At 42.4% G+C, this 18,346-nt stretch overlaps 1 protein-coding gene across 3 annotated transcripts; it reads right to left on the bottom strand.

The window, feature by feature from the left end:
• Nucleotides 1–31: 31 nt before the first annotated feature.
• On the bottom strand, nucleotides 32–18,273 carry LOC120481154 (uncharacterized). Of its 3 annotated transcripts, none has more exons than XM_039674617.2 (14): nucleotides 18,182–18,273; nucleotides 16,231–16,368; nucleotides 15,898–15,943; nucleotides 15,728–15,770; nucleotides 15,381–15,446; nucleotides 13,777–15,210; nucleotides 13,367–13,597; nucleotides 12,893–13,226; nucleotides 12,287–12,393; nucleotides 12,128–12,183; nucleotides 4,362–4,510; nucleotides 4,169–4,263; nucleotides 3,976–4,078; nucleotides 32–3,614 (listed from the first exon to the last, which is right to left on the bottom strand). In XM_039674617.2, exons 3-14 carry the CDS (start codon nucleotides 15,936–15,938, stop codon nucleotides 2,905–2,907), a joined length of 3,369 nt encoding a protein of 1,122 aa, XP_039530551.2. In that variant the 5' UTR covers nucleotides 15,939–15,943; nucleotides 16,231–16,368; nucleotides 18,182–18,273; the 3' UTR covers nucleotides 32–2,904. The 3 variants fall into 3 exon arrangements, with proteins under 3 accessions (XP_039530551.2, XP_039530557.2, XP_088976162.1); XM_039674623.2 differs by having other exon boundaries at nucleotides 32–3,611; XM_089120036.1 differs by having other exon boundaries at nucleotides 12,293–12,393.
• Nucleotides 18,274–18,346: the final 73 nt, after the last annotated feature.

Below are 18,346 nucleotides of genomic sequence, written 5' to 3'. Positions count from 1 at the left end.
GATCGCAGCACATAAAACAGTCCAACACTCGTACAGTTTTACTGTTTATTACTTAGAAAATCAAGATTTAATAAATAATCTGTAGAGACGTAAAAAAAAAAAAAACTGTTTTGGTCACTTCAGTGATATATGGGGGTCAACATCAGTAGTGACTAGTCTAATGATTCTGGAACAGCAGCTTTAAGGCCTCTTCGATTGTGGCATCAGAACAATCTGTTTGTCAAATGACCGTTTTGGATCCGTTTCAAATATTCTGTTTCACAGTAATAGTACACAAAAGTTGAAGTCAAACAAAATGGGGTATGTTACAAACATTGTCACGTTTAGGGCCAGTCACAGTATTCAGTTTCGTGGCCAAGTGTTCTGTAAGAATAGTGCATAGCGTTTGTCACATAAGCAATACATAAACATTTAAAGTCTTTCCTGTATCATAAGACATGAACATAAAACTTGAGCACAATTTTATTAATGACATCAAGTGGCAAAACTAACATGACAAACACACTGTTATTTTAAAATGAATCGCTATACTACTCCATTATCCAATTCGGAAGTAATCGTCGTTGGTGTACGGTGAGCGTGACGTAGATTGTCGAAAAATAATAATACATTAACAATATAATCCAATATAATATTTGTCACTGTCTGGATGTCTATAGTTACTGCTTTAGGCTTTGGTGAAGGCAGTTAAAACTCGGTCTAACTAAATTAAGTGTTCTGAATAATTTTCATACAGCTGAATGATTTTGAACAATGACGCTTGTTCAGTTGAGGCACGACCACATTTTAACATTTTAACAACCCTCTGCTACTTATTGCTTTTGCATCTATACATCATCTTGACTTAGACCACAATAGGAATAGTACAGATCATTGCAGTGACAGAATAAGACGAGGATGTTCAATCCTGCACCTGGAGGGCTAACAGAGACAGAGTCCTACAGATTTTAAAGGGGTGATGAACTGAGAAATCAAATTTTCCTTGAGCTTTTGACATTTAAGAGGTCGTCATATTATAAGAATAGCCTGTAAGTTTCAGAACTGAAACATCCTTGTTAGTCCAATAAAAGCTTTAATTGACACCAGCCTCAGCAAACGACTCGTTTTTCAAAGTGGGGATCTATGACGACAAAGAGGATAAAACACCACCCCAGCAGAAGAAGATCCACGCCTACTTCAACACGGCCGGTTTAGCCCCGCCCACCGATTCGTGCATTACACGCATAGCTAAATAACATAGACGCCTACCTCGTAATGACAAACCGGATTGAGCTACCGAGCAATAAATATTGTCCAGTGCCTGGTTGTGGAAGAAGACAGTCGCTGCATAAGCTTCGTCTGGATCCCAATAGGACTGCATGGATAGACTTTGTTTTTAATGAAGTTCCATCTGATGAGGGTAAAACATTGTCCATCTGTTTGCTTCATTTCACTGAGGATTGTTTTGTAAACAAGACTGGATTTGCAGACCGATTAAGAGTAAAGAACGTACTCTGCCGTCTATATTGGATCTGACAGGAATTGTGCTACACACGGACTCTGGGTCGAACATGTATGGGCGAATCATTCCGGTTGCCATTTTACAATATTGGACGTTTTTAAAACATTTTCCCCCACTTGCACCGACGGGTGAGTCGAAACTCATTATAATATGCAGAACTGTTATCCACTCACAGCAGTGGGCGTTTACTTCTAAGTCTTCAGTGCGAGAGACGCCCATTAAAACCCAGCGTTTTTGACATAGGCTCAAAACTAGGGTAGAAAATAGCCTATTACTTATTCATTCTGATGTTTTTGAATGCAAAAACCAAGCGAACGTCATAAGTTGACCTCAGAAAACAATATAATAAAATGTAAAAAGCCAGTTCATGACCCCTTTAACTCCCAACACACTTGCCTCTACTGCACAGTGGCCCTTCAGGAACAGGTTTGGACACCACTGGAATAAGGCATACATAATATCTGCCGCTTGCCCCGTGGAGGTCCTGTCAACCTTTACATTTTCAGTCTGTGGTTATGATTAATGAATTTCTTACATCTGGTGATTTCAGCTGGTGAAAATACAGTATATTTTCTTTGGGGGTAAACAAGCTGGAAGCTACACATTCTGTGTCCTGTCTGGGCATACAACACGTGGCCACTGAGTTGATGGTGCACTGAACTCTAGTGTGAAAGTCTACTTGACATCAGTATATCTGGCTGGTGTTTTCTGAACCAGTTTGGACCAAGCAATTCGCCTTGATACAATCTCACATTTGCTGTACAAGGCGGTTTTCACAGGTTAAGGCTGTTGGGCCAGATCAATTCTACATGACCCGCACACCAAGCTGCCTTTTCAAGTGTACTCTGGTTTGGTTCTTTGGGAGCTCCAGAGTTTAGATAAGGAGCATTCAAAATAACCAAACGTCAAACAGACCTAAGTCCCCATCAAATGAGGAATAGTCTTATTATAGACACATTCACATTAAAAAGGCATGTACAAACAGCCAAACTGCACTTATGCTTTTATCTTGCCTTAAACTAATAGAAGGCTATAGATTACTGTAATGTATCTCCACAAAAAAGGTTCCAAAAACTTCCCAGAATTCTATTCGCTCTATTTACACAATAAATAATAATAAATAGGATTTCTTGCTCAGGAACAACAAATAAAATTAGAGTAACCTTGACCTTTTACAGCATATGCACTTATATGTATTTACAGTGTATTTACCTAAGAAAGTACTGGGTAATATAAGGTAAGCACATGACTTAGGTTCAGGGTTATTACCCAGTACATAATAAGTACATAGTATGAAAATGGGGAGCAGTGCTGTAAAATAATGTGCTACCGCAACGTTTCTAGCAAAAGATTGGTGAATCCCGAAGCTTTTCTGTTCATCTTACACTTCTTTCCTCTCCCTCTTATAGTTGTCCTTCTAGCATGCTGCTAATTGCCTGATCCAGAGCATGAGGCTGTTGAATCTTGGGTTTAACCCCTATTGCAGAACCCTGCAATCTTTGCAGCTCCAGGATGCTGTCTATAGCACTTTGCAGGTGTTCACTCAGTTCCCCTTCCTCTACTAGTGTAGGCAAACTTGGAGACTCTTCTGCCGAAGCAACCAGCCTGTTCCTTTTAAGCACTGGAGTGCACTGCTCTGGAAGTAAGCCTTGCGCCCTTGAAGCTACGTAATCTGCTATGGCCACAGATTCAGAGTGGTTCTGTGAATCGCTACCCATCCTAATTGTTTCCTGGTCAGGGTGTAATTTCAGCTTGTTTAGATAATTTTCGTTCTCTTCGACATTTGACAAAGGGGGCTTGAGGGATTCATCTTTCCCCTGCATGATGCCTCCCCTAGTTAACTGCCCGCTGTAGTTTCGTTTATACCCAGAGATGGCATTCGAGGCATCACATGCAGAGTTGTGGATGACTTTGCGGGATCCGGACTCATGTTTGATAGTGAGGCGTAGTGCTCCTCTGCTGCTGGAGCGATATGTCTTGAGGCCAGGAGGTCTGTCAGATTGCAAGGTCCACGATGGTGGAGATGGAGGACAACCGGAAAGACCAGTCTGGACAGATAACACTTGACTGTGCTGCGATGAGTTCTTAGGCCTTGACATCAGGAAGGACTCTGCTGAACCACCAAAATAATGAAACCTGTTCACATGTCACTATTTCTCGACAGAGTGCAGGTATCTGTGGCTGTAACTGTAATACGTCTGTCCACGTTACAGCAGAGTTCCTCAAATCCGATTCTAGAGGGCCACTGCCCTGTAAACTCTAACAAAGACTCCTGAGCAAGCTAATCGAGGTTTTCAGATTTACTGGAAAATTACAGGTAGGTGAGTTTGATCTGTGTTTGAGTGAAACTGCAAAGCAGTGGCACTCTAGGGACAGATTTGAGGGATCCTGCTTTATAGAATCGCATGAGCATATCAATGAAAAGAAACTAGTGAGAAATAGAGGCACACGAAAGAATATCGTGCCTTTTATACCTGGATCTCTTCTGGCTCGTCGTTTGTCCTCGCCCAGTAAGAGTCTCTCTGACTGCAGAAACAAACGCTCTAGCATCACCATCTCTGCTGATGGACTGTCCTGCTGAAGAAAGCAATGACAACTCAGACCTGCCCCCTCTTATATTCCCAAAAACCAAAATGATATTCAGCGTTTCAAAAAGCCACCTGTTACCTGGGATTCTGACAGGAGTAGTTGCCTGTACTTGTTTAGCATGTCTTTGGTTCGTTTCAACAGAACAACTGAAAAACACTCAAACTGCTTGTCCACTGCACAAAGAATGACAGACACTTTCATTAAGTTGTGACAACATCACGGGACAACAATTTTGTAAAATCAAATTCAAACTTCTTTATAGGACTCGAACCTGAGATAAAGTCAGTCTGGCTGGGTAGAGCTCTAGCACAAGTATGGTAGGGCAGCAAATGTCTGACAGCATCCTCCACTGAAACAAATGGAGCCAAAGTGTTTGGACTGAGAACAGCGCTGTGGTCCAAAAATAGCTGCTGTTTGACCCTGAAAATAACGGAAATTTTATGTTAACATCTATTGTTTCAATTGTAACAATTAGTCATTGTGACATTGTGGATGACTTCCATTATTATTCTTTTTGTCTTTCAAACCTTTGTTAGGTATCTCACTATGTCTTGGACAAAGCTAAAGAATGGCATATCTTATGGCGCTTTTCCACTACACAGTACCAGCTCGACTCGACTTTGGTTTTCCACGGTGTAAAAGTTGTACCTGTACCTGCTTTCGGGTACTTTTTTTATATCACCTCCGGCGAGGTTCTGAGTGAGCTAAGGCAAGCTGAGCCGGTACTAAAATGTGACGAAAACAATGCCGACTGCTGATTGGTCAGAGAGAATCGTCACCATTCACTGCGTCATCATTGGATGCGCTAGATGGAGTATCCAGAATATCCCCGCCATTTTTAAATAGTTTGGCCAGAGATAGTTACTAAACTTACTACTATTGTTATGGCAACTCGGAAGAATACGGCGTGGTCAAACCAGGATTGGACACCCCTGTCTCAAGTGTTCCTCATATACAAACATGTATTGTCCACTGCTCACCTAACTGGCAGAAATCATAGTGCCTTTGTGTTGAGATGCACTTGTGTTGTTTTGGTCAGACAGACCTTTCTTTGAAAGACTTGTTTTGACCTCTGAAACACACGTGGGCAACCCCAAATGCGGTTCACCCACTGTGACTATACATCGCAAAAAGCTATACATTGCAACCCAAACCTGATTTTGTACCTAGGGCAGAAGGGTTCACTACTGCCCCTAAAGATTTACAGTTAAGTTGGATCTTCAGGAACAATTGATAATTACACAAATGTGTGTTGGAGCAGGGTTGGAATTGAACTCAGCAGAAAGGTAGCTATCTGGGAAGAGAATTGGGCATCCCTGATGGTAGTTTGTTGGTAAGTTTGTTGAAGGTAAGTTTGTTGCCTTGAAAATTATTAGGGCCCGAGCACTAACAGTGCGAGGTCCCTATTGAAACTGTTAGGATTATTTTATTTTTTTTTTTTTTTTTTTTTTTTTCTGCAAAGTAAGTGCCATTTTCGGGGCCGCAACATGCTCAAAAACTCACCAAATTTGGCACGCATGTCAGGACTGGTGAAAAATTTCGTATTTTGTGGGTTTCGCGGATGGGCGGGGCAAAATGGCACGATAGCGCCACCTAGAAAATTGAAAAAAATTAGCCCCTCGTCCACGTTCAACCTACATGCACGAAATTTGGTGGGGACGTGTATCATATCAAGACGCACAAAAAAGCCTCAAGAACCCATACCCTAAACTCGACAGGATGTCCGCCATTTTGAATTTGGCGGCCATTTTTGGACGATTTACAGACTCCGTACTTTAACGAACTCCTCCTAGGGATTTAGTCGGATGGACTTAAAATTTCTGCTGTGCCTTCTAAAGGCATTGACGATGTAAAGTTGTGCTATCTGCGCGTTTTCGTCGATGGGCGTGTCCGTGGCGTCGAAGATTCGCCATGAAACAGGAAGTTGTAATAACTTGGCTGTAAATGCCCAGACCTGCACGAAATTTTACACATTTGACAAGAGTCCCGCCCTGAACAAATCTACATGCCGACATTCACCCTAAGTCATAGCGCCACCTGCTGGCAACAGGAAGTGACCTTTAACGTAGCAGCCCCCGCCATATGTTTGACCGACATGTACGAAATTTCTGTGGTACATCTAGCATGACCAGACGTACAAAAAAGCCTCAAGAACCCATACCCTAAACTCGACAGGAAGTCCGCCATTTTGAATTTGGCGACCGATTTGGGACGATTTACACACTCCGTACTTTAACGAACTCCTCCTAGGGAATTAGTCGGATCAAATTCACATTTCTGCTGTACCTTCTAAAGGCATTGACGATGTAAAGTTGTGCTATCTGCGTGTTTTCGTCGATGGGCGTGTCCGTGGCGTCGATGATTCGCCATGAAACAGGAAGTTGTAGTAACTTGGCTGTAAATGCCCAGATCTGCACGAAATTTTACACATTTGACAAGAGTCCCGCCCTGAACAAATCTACATGCTGTCATTCACCCACAGTAATAGCGCCACCTGCTGGCAACAGGAAGTGACCTTTAACGAAGCAGCCCCCTGTCGCATGTTTGACCGACATGTACGAAATTTCTGTGGCACATCTACCATGTCCAGACGCACTGAAAAGTCTCTTGGAGCGATGCCCTAAACTCAACAGGAAGTCGGCCATTTCGAATTTTACCGCCATTTTTGGATGATTTACTCATTACGTACTTTAACGAACTCCTCCTAGGGCTTTCGTCGGATTGACTTCACATTTCTGCTGTGCCTTCCAAAGGCATTGACGATGTAAAGTTGTGCTATCTGCGCGTTTTCGTCAATGGGTGTGTGTGTGGCGTCGATGATTCGCCATGAAACAGGAAGTTGTAGTAACTTGGCTGTAAATGCCTAGATCTGCACAAAATTTTACACATTTGACAAGAGTCCCGCCCTGAAAAAATCTACATTCAGAAATTCACCCACAGTCATAGCGCCACCTGCTGGCAACAGGAAGTGGCCTTTAACGAAGCAGCCCCCGTCGCATGTTTGACCGACCTGTATGAAATTTCAGTGGTACATCTACCATGTCCAGCCGCACAGAAAAGTCTCTTGGAGCGATGCCCTGAACTCAACAGGAAGTCGGACATTTCTAATTTCACCGCCATTTTTGGATGATTTACTCATTACGTACTTTAACTAACTCCTCCTAGGGAGTTAGTCGGATCGACTTCAAATTTCTGCTGTGCCTTCTAAAGGCATTGACGATGAAAAGTTGTGCTATCTGCGTGTTTTCCTCAATGGGCGTGTCCGTGGCATCGATGATTCGCCATGAAACAGGAAGTTGTAGTAACTTGGCTGTAAATGCCCAGATCTGCACCAAATTGTACACATTTGACAAGAGTCCCGCCCTGAACAAATCTACATGCCGACATTCACCCAGTCATAGCGCCACCTGCTGGCAACAGGAAGTGACCTTTAATGAAGCAGCGTAGCAAATTTACAGCCGCACCGGCTGAGCTGCAAAATATGCGACGCGGCCGCCTCACACCCCGACGCGCTACAGGTGCGAGGGCCCGCCCATCGCTGCTTGCAGCTTTAATTAGGGCCCGAGCACTAACAGTGCGAGGACCCTATTGAAACTGTTAGGATTATTTTTTTTTTTCTTTTTTCTGCAAAGTAAGTGCCATTTTCGGGGCCACAACATGCTCAAAAACTCACCAAATTTGGCACGCATGTCAGGACTGGTGAAAAATTTCGTATTTTGTGGGTTTCGCGGATGGGCGGGGCAAAATGGCACGATAGCGCCACCTAGAAAATTGGAAAAAATTAGCCCCTCGTCCACGTTCAACCTACATGCACGAAATTTGGTGGGGACGTGTATCATATCAAGACGCACAAAAAAGCCTCAAGAACCCATACCCTAAACTCGACAGGATGTCCGCCATTTTGAATTTGGCGGCCATTTTTGGACGATTTACAGACTCCGTACTTTAACGAACTCCTCCTAGGGATTTAGTCGGATGGACTTAAAATTTCTGCTGTGCCTTCTAAAGGCATTGACGATGTAAAGTTGTGCTATCTGCGCGTTTTCGTCGATGGGCGTGTCTGTGGCGTCGAAGATTCGCCATGAAACAGGAAGTTGTAATAACTTGGCTGTAAATGCCCAGACCTGCACGAAATTTTACACATTTGACTAGAGTCCCGCCCTGAACAAATCTACATGCCGACATTCACCCTAAGTCATAGCGCCACCTGCTGGCAACAGGAAGTGACCTGTAACGTAGCAGCCCCCGCCATATGTTTGACCGACATGTACGAAATTTCTGTGGTACATCTACCATGACCAGACGTACAAAAAAGCCTCAAGAACCCATACCCTAAACTCGACAGGAAGTCCGCCATTTTGAATTTGGCGACCGATTTGGGACGATTTACACACTCCGTACCTTAACGAACTCCTCCTAGGGAATTAGTCGGATCAACTTCAAATTTCTGCTGTACCTTCTAAAGGCATTGAAGATGTAAAGTTGTGCTATCTGCGTGTTTTCGTCGATGGGCGTGTCCGTGGCGTCAATGATTCGCCATGAAACAGGAAGTTGTTGTAACTTGGCTGTAAATGCCCAGATCTGCACGAAATTTTACACATTTGACAAGAGTCCCACCCTGAACATATCTACATGCCGACATTCACCCACAGTCATAGCGCCACCTAGTGGCAACAGGAAGTGACCTTAAACGAAGCAGCCCCCGCCGCTTGTTTGACCGACATGTACGAAACTTCTGTGGTACATCTACTATGACCAGACGCACAAAACAGCCTCTTGGAGCGATGCCCTAAACTTGACAGGAAGTCCACCATTTTGAATTTGGAGGCCATTTTTGGACGATTTACACACTCCGTACTTTAACGAACTCCTCCTAGGGATTTAGTCGGACCGACTTCACATTTCTGCTGTGCCTTCTAAAGGCATTGACGATGTAAAGTTGTGCTATTTGCGCATTTTCGTCGATTGGCGTGTCCGAAGCGTTGATGATTCGCCATGAAACAGGAAGTTGTAGTAACTTGGCTGTAAATGCCCAGATCTGCACGAAATTTTACATATTTGACAAGAGTCCCACCCTGAACAAATCTACATGCCGACATTCACCCACAGTCATAGCGCCACCTGCTGGCAACAGGAAGTGGCCTTTAACAAAGCAGCCCCCGCCGCATGTTTGACCGACATGTAAGAAATTTCTGTGGTACATCTACCATGACCAGACGCACAGAAAAGTCTCCTGGAGCGATGCCTTAAACTCAACAGGAAGTCGGCCATTTCTAATTTTACCGCCATTTTTTGATGATTTACTCATTACGTACTTTAACTAACTCCTCCTAGGGCTTTAGTCGGATCGACTTCACATTTCTGCTGTGCCTTCTAAAGGCATTGACGATGTAAAGTTGTGCTATCTGCGGGTTTTCGTCGATGGGCGTGTCCGTGGCGTCGATGATTCGCCTTGAAACAGGAAGTTGTAGTAACTTGACTGTAAAAGCCCAGATATGCATGAAATTTTACACCTTTGACGAGAGTCCCACCCTGAACAAATCTACATTCCGACATTCACCCACAGTCATAGTGCCACCTGCTGGCAACAGGAAGTGACCTTTAACGAAGCAGCGTAGTAAATACACAGCCGCACTGGCTGAGCTGCAGAAAATGCAACGCGGCCGCCTCAGACCCCGACGTGCTACAGGTGCGAGGGCCCGCCCATCGCTGCTTGCAGCTTTAATTCTTTTTTCTTTTTTCTTTTTTCTGCAAAGTAAGCGGCATTTTCGGGGCCTCATCATGCTCAAAAACTCACCAAATTTGGCACGCATGTCAGGACTGGTGAAAAATTTCGTATTTTGTGGGTTTCGCGGATGGGCGTGGCAAAATGGCTCCCTAGCGCCACCTAGAAAATTGGAAAAAATTAGCCCCTCGTCCACGTTCAACCTACAAACACGAAATTTGGTGGGGACGTGTATCATATCAAGATGCAAAAAAAGCCTCAAGGACCCATACCCTAAACTCGACAGGAAGTCCGCCATTTTGAATTTGGTGGCCATTTTTGGACGATTTACACACTCAGTACTTTAACGAACTCCTCCTAGGGATTTAGTCGGATCGACTTCAAATTTCTGCTGTGCCTTCTAAAGGCATTGACGATGTAAAGTTGTGCTATCTGCGCGTTTTCGATGATGGGCGTGTCCGTGGCGTCGAAGATTCGCCATGAAACACGAAGTTGTAGTAATTTGGCTGTAAATGCCCAGATCTGCACGAAATTTTACACATTTGACAAGAGTCCCGCCCTGAACAAATCTACATGTCCACATTCACCCACAGTCATAGCGCCACCTACTGGCAACAGGAAGTGACCTTTAACGAAGCAGCCCCCGTCGCATGTTTGACCGACATGTACGAAATTTCTGTGGTACATCTACCATGTCCAGACGCACAGAAAAGTCTCTTGGAGCGATGCCCTGAACTCAACAGGAAGTTGGCCATTTCTAATTTTACCGCCATTTTTGGATGATTTACACACTCCGTACTTTAACGAACTCCTCCTAGGGATTTAGTCGGATCAACTTCAAATTTCTGCTGTACCTTCTAAAGGCATTGACGATGTAAAGTTGTGCTATCTGCGCGTTTTCGTCGATGGGCGTGTCCGTGGCGTCGATGATTCGCCATGAAACAGGAAGTTGTAGTAACTTGGCTGTAAATGCCCATATCTGCACCAAATTTTACACATTTGACAAGAGTCCCGCCCTGAACAAACCTACATGCCGACATTCACCCACAGTCATAGCGCCATCTAGTGGCAACAGGAAGTGACCTTTAACGAAGCAGCCCCCGTCGCATGTTTGACCGACATGTACGAAATTTCTGTGGCACATCTACCATGTCCAGACGCACTGAAAAGTCTCTTGGAGCGATGCCCTAAACTCAACAGGAAGTCGGCCATTTCGAATTTTACCGCCATTTTTGGATGATTTACTCATTACGTACTTTAGCTAACTCCTCCTAGGGCTTTAGTCGGATCGACTTCACATTTCTGCTGTGCTTTCTAAAGGCATTGACGATGTAAAGTTGTGCTATCTGCGCGTTTTCGTCAATGGGCGTGTCCGTGGCGTCGATGATTCGCCATGAAACAGGAAGTTGTAGTAACTTGGCTGTAAATGCCCAGATCTGCACAAAATTTTACACATTTGACAAGAGTCCCGCCCTGAACAAATCTACATGCCGACATTCACCCACAGTCATAGTGCCACCTGCTGGCAACAGGAAGTGACTTTTAACGTAGCAGTACCCGTCGCATGTTTCACCGACATGTACGAAATTTCTGTGGTACATCTACCATGTCCAGACACACAGAAAAGTCTCTTGGAGCGATGCCCTAAAGTCAACAGGAAGTCCGCCATTTCTAATTTTACCGCCATTTTTGGATGATTTACTCATTACGTACTTTAACTAACTCCACCTAGGGATTTAGTTGGATCGCCTTTAAATTTCTGCTGTGCCTTCTAAAGGCATTGACGATGTAATGTTGTGCTATCTGCGCTTTTTCATCGATGGGCGTGTCCGTGGCGTCGAAGATTCGCCATGAAACAGGAAGTTGTAGTAATTTGGCTGTAAATGCCCAGATCTGCACAAAATTTTACACATTTGACAAGAGTCCCGCCCTGAACAAATCTACATGCCGACATTCACCCACAGTCATAGCGCCACCTGCTGGAAATAGGAAGTGACCTTTAATGAAGCAGCGAACCAAATTCACAGCCGCAACGGCTGAGCCGCAGAATATGCAACACCGCCTCACACCCCAACGCGCTACAGGTGCGAGGGCCCGCCCATCGCTGCTTGCAGCTTTAATTGTCATTGTTGTTTCCCATTGTCTGGTCAGACACAATGACACTACAGATTCAGACAGTACAGCTTCAGTAAGCAATCAATACAGGAAAGGTCTGTTCGGGTATCGGGCTTTGCAAGAAACCGTACATCTTTTTTAATCCATGCTGAGGTCTACATAGAATTAGAATGCAACTGAGCAAGTATGTTACTTACATGTGTTGCCTCTTTTCTAGTGTCAGTTTCTCCTCCGGACTGCATGCAATTGGTGTCTGTTACACAAAATGCATATTAATAAAAGACTACTTTCCGAATTACTTTGAAATAACATCTCCCTTAAATCTAGACTGATCTCTTGAAGACTTATTTTTGCACCTTAACCTTCTTCTGAAGTGCTGAGTAGGTCTCTTTGTCCTGGGAATCCAGGTATCCCATCTCCCTTAAGTCATGGTGGTCCAAAGAGATTATCCCACTGTTGATCTCTAATAAGGAAGAGGTATCAATTTAAATGTTCAATTTAGGCTGTTTAGTTCTTCTTCCACAGCTACAGTGATAATATTAAATGTAAAATATTCAATATTCATGTACTGTAGCGGGACCTCACTTTTCCCCGGAACAAAGAAAGGGGCAAGCCATCCTTTAGAGAGAGGACGCACCCGATAACAACAGAGTCAGACTAACAAAGCTGAAGTTCGTCATTCTTCACTCAATCCAGAAGAACCTCATTGCAACTTCAACACCATTCAAACAATTGAACCATTAACACTTTCATCCAAACTGCATTCAGACACCCATTCAACGGCTAAGGCAAAGCAAGTATTGTACATTTAATTAGAATGTAGGTTGTTTAGAATAAGCTGTAGACCCCTTGATACCAAGATGCTTTAAATTAAGAAATCTGGTTCCTCTGAGCTCAGGTAAATCATGAATTAGTTAAACTGCCTTTGATACAACTTTTCTAAGGCAAAAAAGAAAGCTTACTCTTTATAGGCCCCTCCTGCCACTTGGGTTCAGCACAAAGAGCAATCGACATAAAGGAATCCAGCTCATCTGGGGCTGGGGGTGTTGAGCCTATCATGGAGTCTGTGCTTGTGGTCTTTACAGTAGGAGATTGTAGTACAATGTCACTGTGCTCTGAGGAATGGTACACTGGCAAAGGAATCTCTTTACTCTCACAAGAGGCAGAAAAGGTCTCAGGTGCAGTCAAAGGTGTAAGTGAATCCTCAGTTTCACCTGTGGCAGTAGAGATGTTGTCCATTTGCACAAGCAGAGTTGTAGCTAAGGTCTCTTGGGTGGCTGACGGTTTAAGTGGATTCTGCAGGGAAAGAAGTATATTATGTACTTACTGAAGAGGTATGAAATACGTTCCTAATATGCTGCAGCATTTTCATTTCCGTCTTTGAATGTAAAAACACAGAATGCTTGAGAACCTATGACAGGACGCAATAAATTTACCTGTTGAGGAAGAAGTATTGATCCCTGATTGTGATACAATGGATTATGCTCTCCTTCAGTAAATTGTTGCTCTTCTGTTTGGGTGATCAGTTGTGGGGGTAATGACAGAACTGGCTCCGGAGTACAACTAACATCTGGTTTTGACAGTAGAAGAGTTGATACTGGAGAGGGATGAAAGTGAATCTCTACAATGGGTGCTTCCACTGAAGCTTGAGGAGGCAATCTGCTCTCCTGCCAAAACAAAAGCAGTAAACATATTGAGCTCCAAATATATTGTAATATGCAACCATGTTTTCAAAATGAAATTATAACATTTAAATGTTTATTAAATTGTTATAAAATTTACTGTTCAACAACATAAAAAAACATTCTGAATGTTACAACAGAAAATGTAAAAAAAATGAACCCACTTGAAGCAATTTGTTGACTTTCTCCTCATCTTCTGTTGTTTTCTCAGGTGAGAGAGGCACTGAATTCTGGGTAAGACTCACCTTCCCCTCAGGTCTCCCTACCAGAGCTCTTTCTATCACTGACTCACCATTCCCTATTGGTGTGGTGGTCATGTCAGGAAGGAGCATATTAGCATTATTAATCAATCTGATCTGGTTTCTGACTGTGTTTTGAACAACAGCATCACGCTGTACCTGCACTTGAGGTGCACAGGTCCCTGCTAGCTGTGTTGGCATCTGGAAGACTGCAGGAGGTGTTGGCCGAATCGGTAAAGACCCTGATAGAAGTTCCCCATGTTTGAGGGTGAGTTGTCCAGTTGGAGAAGTGAAAATAGGGCTCAAGTTTATTTGCCTTGGCTGTATAGTCACAATTTGAGAACTGTCAATGTTGGGTTTGTTAGACATCTGATTGCTTGGTGTGCTAAGAAGACACCTTGAAATGCTTGTAGTCATGGTTGCAGGTGTTTGGCTGGGCAGAAAGAATTGTCTCTGATCCTGAAAAGGATCTTGGGGCTGAATGACAATGGGGCCTCCCTGACCAACCAAATTAAAGCTAACAGGTTTTCTAACACTTGGTGCGGACTGTGCTTGCAAGGACTGCTTTGAGCCAACAGAAGTGGATAGCAAGACACTCTGTGTTGTATTTGCTGAGATAAAGGCAAATCCTGGCAATGGGTTCGGTCCTGATGGCCTGGGACTGATCTGTACAAGCCTGGGCTGGATGTTGAAAGGTAACTTGGGCTGAATGTGTAGAGGAGTTTTTTGTAACATGACCACTGATGGAGAAATTGTTTTAACGGTAGAGGCCAACATCTGGCAGCTTGTGAGGCTTGGCAGGGTCTTTTGGGTAATCATGCTGGTCCTTTGTGCTGAATTAATAGAAAAGGATGCCTTGAGCGGAGGTGTGGGGAAGACATTCCCAGGAAGTAGACTCATTAACTGGGTTCCTGGAGGCTTGAGTGAGGGGCAGCCTGGACCAACAGCTAACAAAGATGGCTGAGGAGGCTCCACTGCTGTTTGTGTGTCCTTTGGTAAAGAGATCAAGCCAGGCATGGTCAATGGTTTGGAGAAATATGGTGTTGCAGGCAAAGGAAGGGATGCATCAGACAAACCGAGCTGGAGAGTCTCAGCTGTTTGGGCAAGTCCTGCCTCTAAAGCAAGAGTGTCCTCAGTGATGTCCGCCTCTTGGAGACTCTGCTGGAGAATGTCACAGATCTCTTCTGACTCTTTCCGCTGTTCCACTAAGTGGACATTGGGATCTTCTTGTGCCTCTTCACTTCCTAAAGATGATACCGGTGATGCAAGCAGAGCCTCCTCCAGAAAGGCCAGATCTAAACATCCAGAGTCAGGAGTGTCCTGAGAACTTGCATCATCTGCTAACAGAGATGCAGGGCTCTGCAGAACAAAAGTTCACAACAATTATGTAAAATGTCCGCTAGGAACAAAAACACTATTTTAAAGCTTAAATTCAAATATAAATTATTTTGATGATGAAAAGTGGGTTTTGTTAGACAGACATGCAAATCAAATGTGATTGCCTCTTGGGGAGAAAGGTCTAGACTCACTGGAGTGTCTGTGAAGAGTGAGGGCTCTCCAGAGGATGAATTAAGGAGTAAGTCTCCACTTGGCAGCTGTTTGAACAGAAGGGACAGTTAATTGCCTGGAGTATTTTTTAGACCTTGTATTTGCACACAAAATGTATATACAAACACAAGAGTTTCTCTTGTTAAGGTCCTTCTCAGTTGTTCACGAGAGATCTTCCTACATATGACCTTATAAGTGTGGAAAGGTTTCCAAGTTACCACAGCTGAAACTAGTTTTGGAGAAAGTAGGCCACTGTAACAGGTAGTCACTTATGTTACTAACTTTACAGATTACAACCACAAAGTAATATTACAATTATCCTTCATACCTCGTTTGTCCCATGAAGAAAATCATTCAGGGCTTGAGGGTCACTGTTTCAAAGAAAAACATTTAGTAGTTAACATGAGCAAAATATCTGATGTGAATGTTTTTTTTTTTTTGCTTTAAATTCTAAACATACAAACTGAGACAATTCAATTTACTAGATGTAACACTTACCACAAAACATCAAATAAACAAGTACCATCTTCATCCTCCATTTCAACTAATTAAGAAGAGAGGTAGATTGGAATTACAAAACTATAAGAACATTTCGAACAGATTCAATTTTGTATGGATAAAATATGCATGCACCCCTTTATATTCAAACTAATATGACATATAACTTAATGAACTATATAAATTAACTCATTCAACAAATTCATTTTAAAAATGTATGCTATTTTAGATTTGGCTTGGTGCCAAATCTCTAGTAAATCTCTTTCACAGTGTATTAAATGAGATAAAAGTAAAACCATGCAATTATGTAATAATCTTGTGAAGCAACCTAACCTCTTATTAGAGTGGCTCCATTCAGAGCAGGAAGAGAGAGTGTGTGGGGACTTCATTGACTGGATTTCAGGGACTTGCTGTGAGAAAACCAGATATTTGGACATATGCTTCTCAGCTGGGACATCGAGTCTTCAGGAGCTGAGAAAGTAAACATGAGGTGTACAGAATGCTATTATATAGGGCTGTCAAATGATTAATCATGATTAATCACATCCAAAATAAAAGTTTTTGTTTACATGATATATGTGGGTAAACTGTGTATAATTATACACAGTATAACTATGTTAACTATATAAATACACACATATGCACGTATATTTAAGAAAAAAATATTTATATATAAAATATCTATATTTATATATAATATAATTTATATATAAATCTATATACAGTGTATACATGGAAATATTTCTTTAATATATACAAGCATGTGTGTGTATTTATATATATAAAATAATTATACACAGTGCACCCACATATCACGTAAACAAAAACTTTTATTTTGGATGTGATTAATCACGATTAATCATTTGACAGCCCTACTATTATATTGTTCTTGCAAGTCAGGATGGTGAAATGAAATGGCTTGACTGAAAACTGGCAAACATATTTTTTGTTACAATGAAATTTTACAATTTCACTGTTCTTTAAATTTTTGGTCAAAAAGCCTACAAAATAGACATCTCAGGTTTGTTTATATATGGTTATAACTGATTAGTAAAGATTAGATTAGAGTTATTTGCACAATTTGTTGCTTTTTAAGTCAGTAATAATGTTAAATTGTCAATAATGTTAAATTCAGCAATGAATAAAAATGGTGTGGTTAAAAAGAGTAAAGCCTATTTATAATAATGCAAATGGCAAACAATAAAAAACATGTCTTGGAAGTTACATTTTACTTGGTTTACTTTCCTAGAATATCTTAAAGTCCACGATTCAGTGTTATTTTATTAATTACAGAAAGTTATTATTAACTGAAAGTTATTCAGTGTTGTTTTATTAACAATAAAATTCCACATTTCACTGTTAAGTGTAAAATATTATAAAAAGTGTTAAATATTATATTAAAACGCCAAATATGACTTTTCTATCAATTTTCAATATCTGTTGATTGATGAAAATAAAAAGATAAATAATAATTCATTGTGTGTTTCAAAGGAATTGGGCTTTGACTCATTGGAGGCATGGACTGTAGGAATGACCAAACTACACGCATAGCCTCCTCTGTTTACAATTTATCCATTCAGTGACAGGCTAGGCAGCAATAATATAACTTCACATTTAAAAAATGCTATTATGGATAATGTAGCCTACAGTATATTGTTAGTTATGTAATGTCTAAAATAAAATGTCAGAAGATTTGATAACTATCATCGCATCATGAACGACATGCCAGGTTCAGGATCCGTTCATTTGCTTTGGCCGAAAATTCCCCTATTTCTCTCTCTCTCTCTCTCTCTCTCTCTCTCTCTCTCTCTCTCTCTCTCTCTCTCTCTCTCTCTCTCTCTCTCTCTCTCTCTCTCTCTCTCTCTCTCTCTCTCTCTCTCTCTCTCTCTCTTTCTCTCTTTCTCTCTTTCTCTCTCTCTCTTGACTTTCAGCGGAGGTCCAAGAACCGAGATCTCCTGCACAGACACTTTCTTATTTTTCTTTACCAGCATCCGCATTTCATTACCGCAGCACACACTGACTGTAATGTTCAAAATTACAGCATTGTAGCCTATTTTAGCAATGACTCCCAACATTATCCGTCTATCATGCCCCAAATTCAGAGCAAGTTAGCGTTTGCGTCCGACAAGAAAACAGGGATGCTGTTCGAGACGGTGATGAGGACGAAAAAGCTCTTCATGTGAACACGCAGCTGCACATGTATCCCATCATCACATCTCGTGCCGCGCTATAACGCGCGTATCCTAATGCGGCATTTCGCAGAGGAAGAAGGAGAAGAACTCACCAGCGTCTTTGTGCTTTATTATTGTCCTTTCAGAGGGGCCTGTGCGCCATCCATCCCTACTCACATGCTCAAGGAGGAGGGGGAGACGGGCTCGTGCGGGTGGGTGACAAACACAGAGGTGGAAGACAGAAAGCGTGTGTGCATGTGTTGCTCTTCAGTCTGAAA

Source organism: Pimephales promelas, chromosome 15 (genome assembly GCF_988280905.1).
Source record: "Pimephales promelas chromosome 15, fPimPro1.hap1.1, whole genome shotgun sequence".
In the NCBI taxonomy this organism is placed as follows: domain Eukaryota; kingdom Metazoa; phylum Chordata; class Actinopteri; order Cypriniformes; family Leuciscidae; genus Pimephales; species Pimephales promelas.
The sequence above is the reverse complement of the archived record's forward strand: the minus strand, read 5'-3'. Positions and strand labels throughout refer to the sequence as shown.

Bases quoted from the DNA above. Each gene is read 5' to 3' on its own strand.
- LOC120481154 (XM_039674617.2), bottom strand. From the start codon at position 15,938: ATGGAGGATGAAGATGGTACTTGTTTATTTGATGTTTTGTG. The intron at 12,394-12,892 runs GTAAGCTTTCTT...CTTCCTTATTAG, and splicing joins GCAGGAGGGGCCTATAAAGA to AGATCAACAGTGGGATAATC. The intron at 4,079-4,168 runs GTAACAGGTGGC...TGCTTTCTTCAG, and splicing joins TACTCCTGTCAGAATCCCAG to CAGGACAGTCCATCAGCAGA.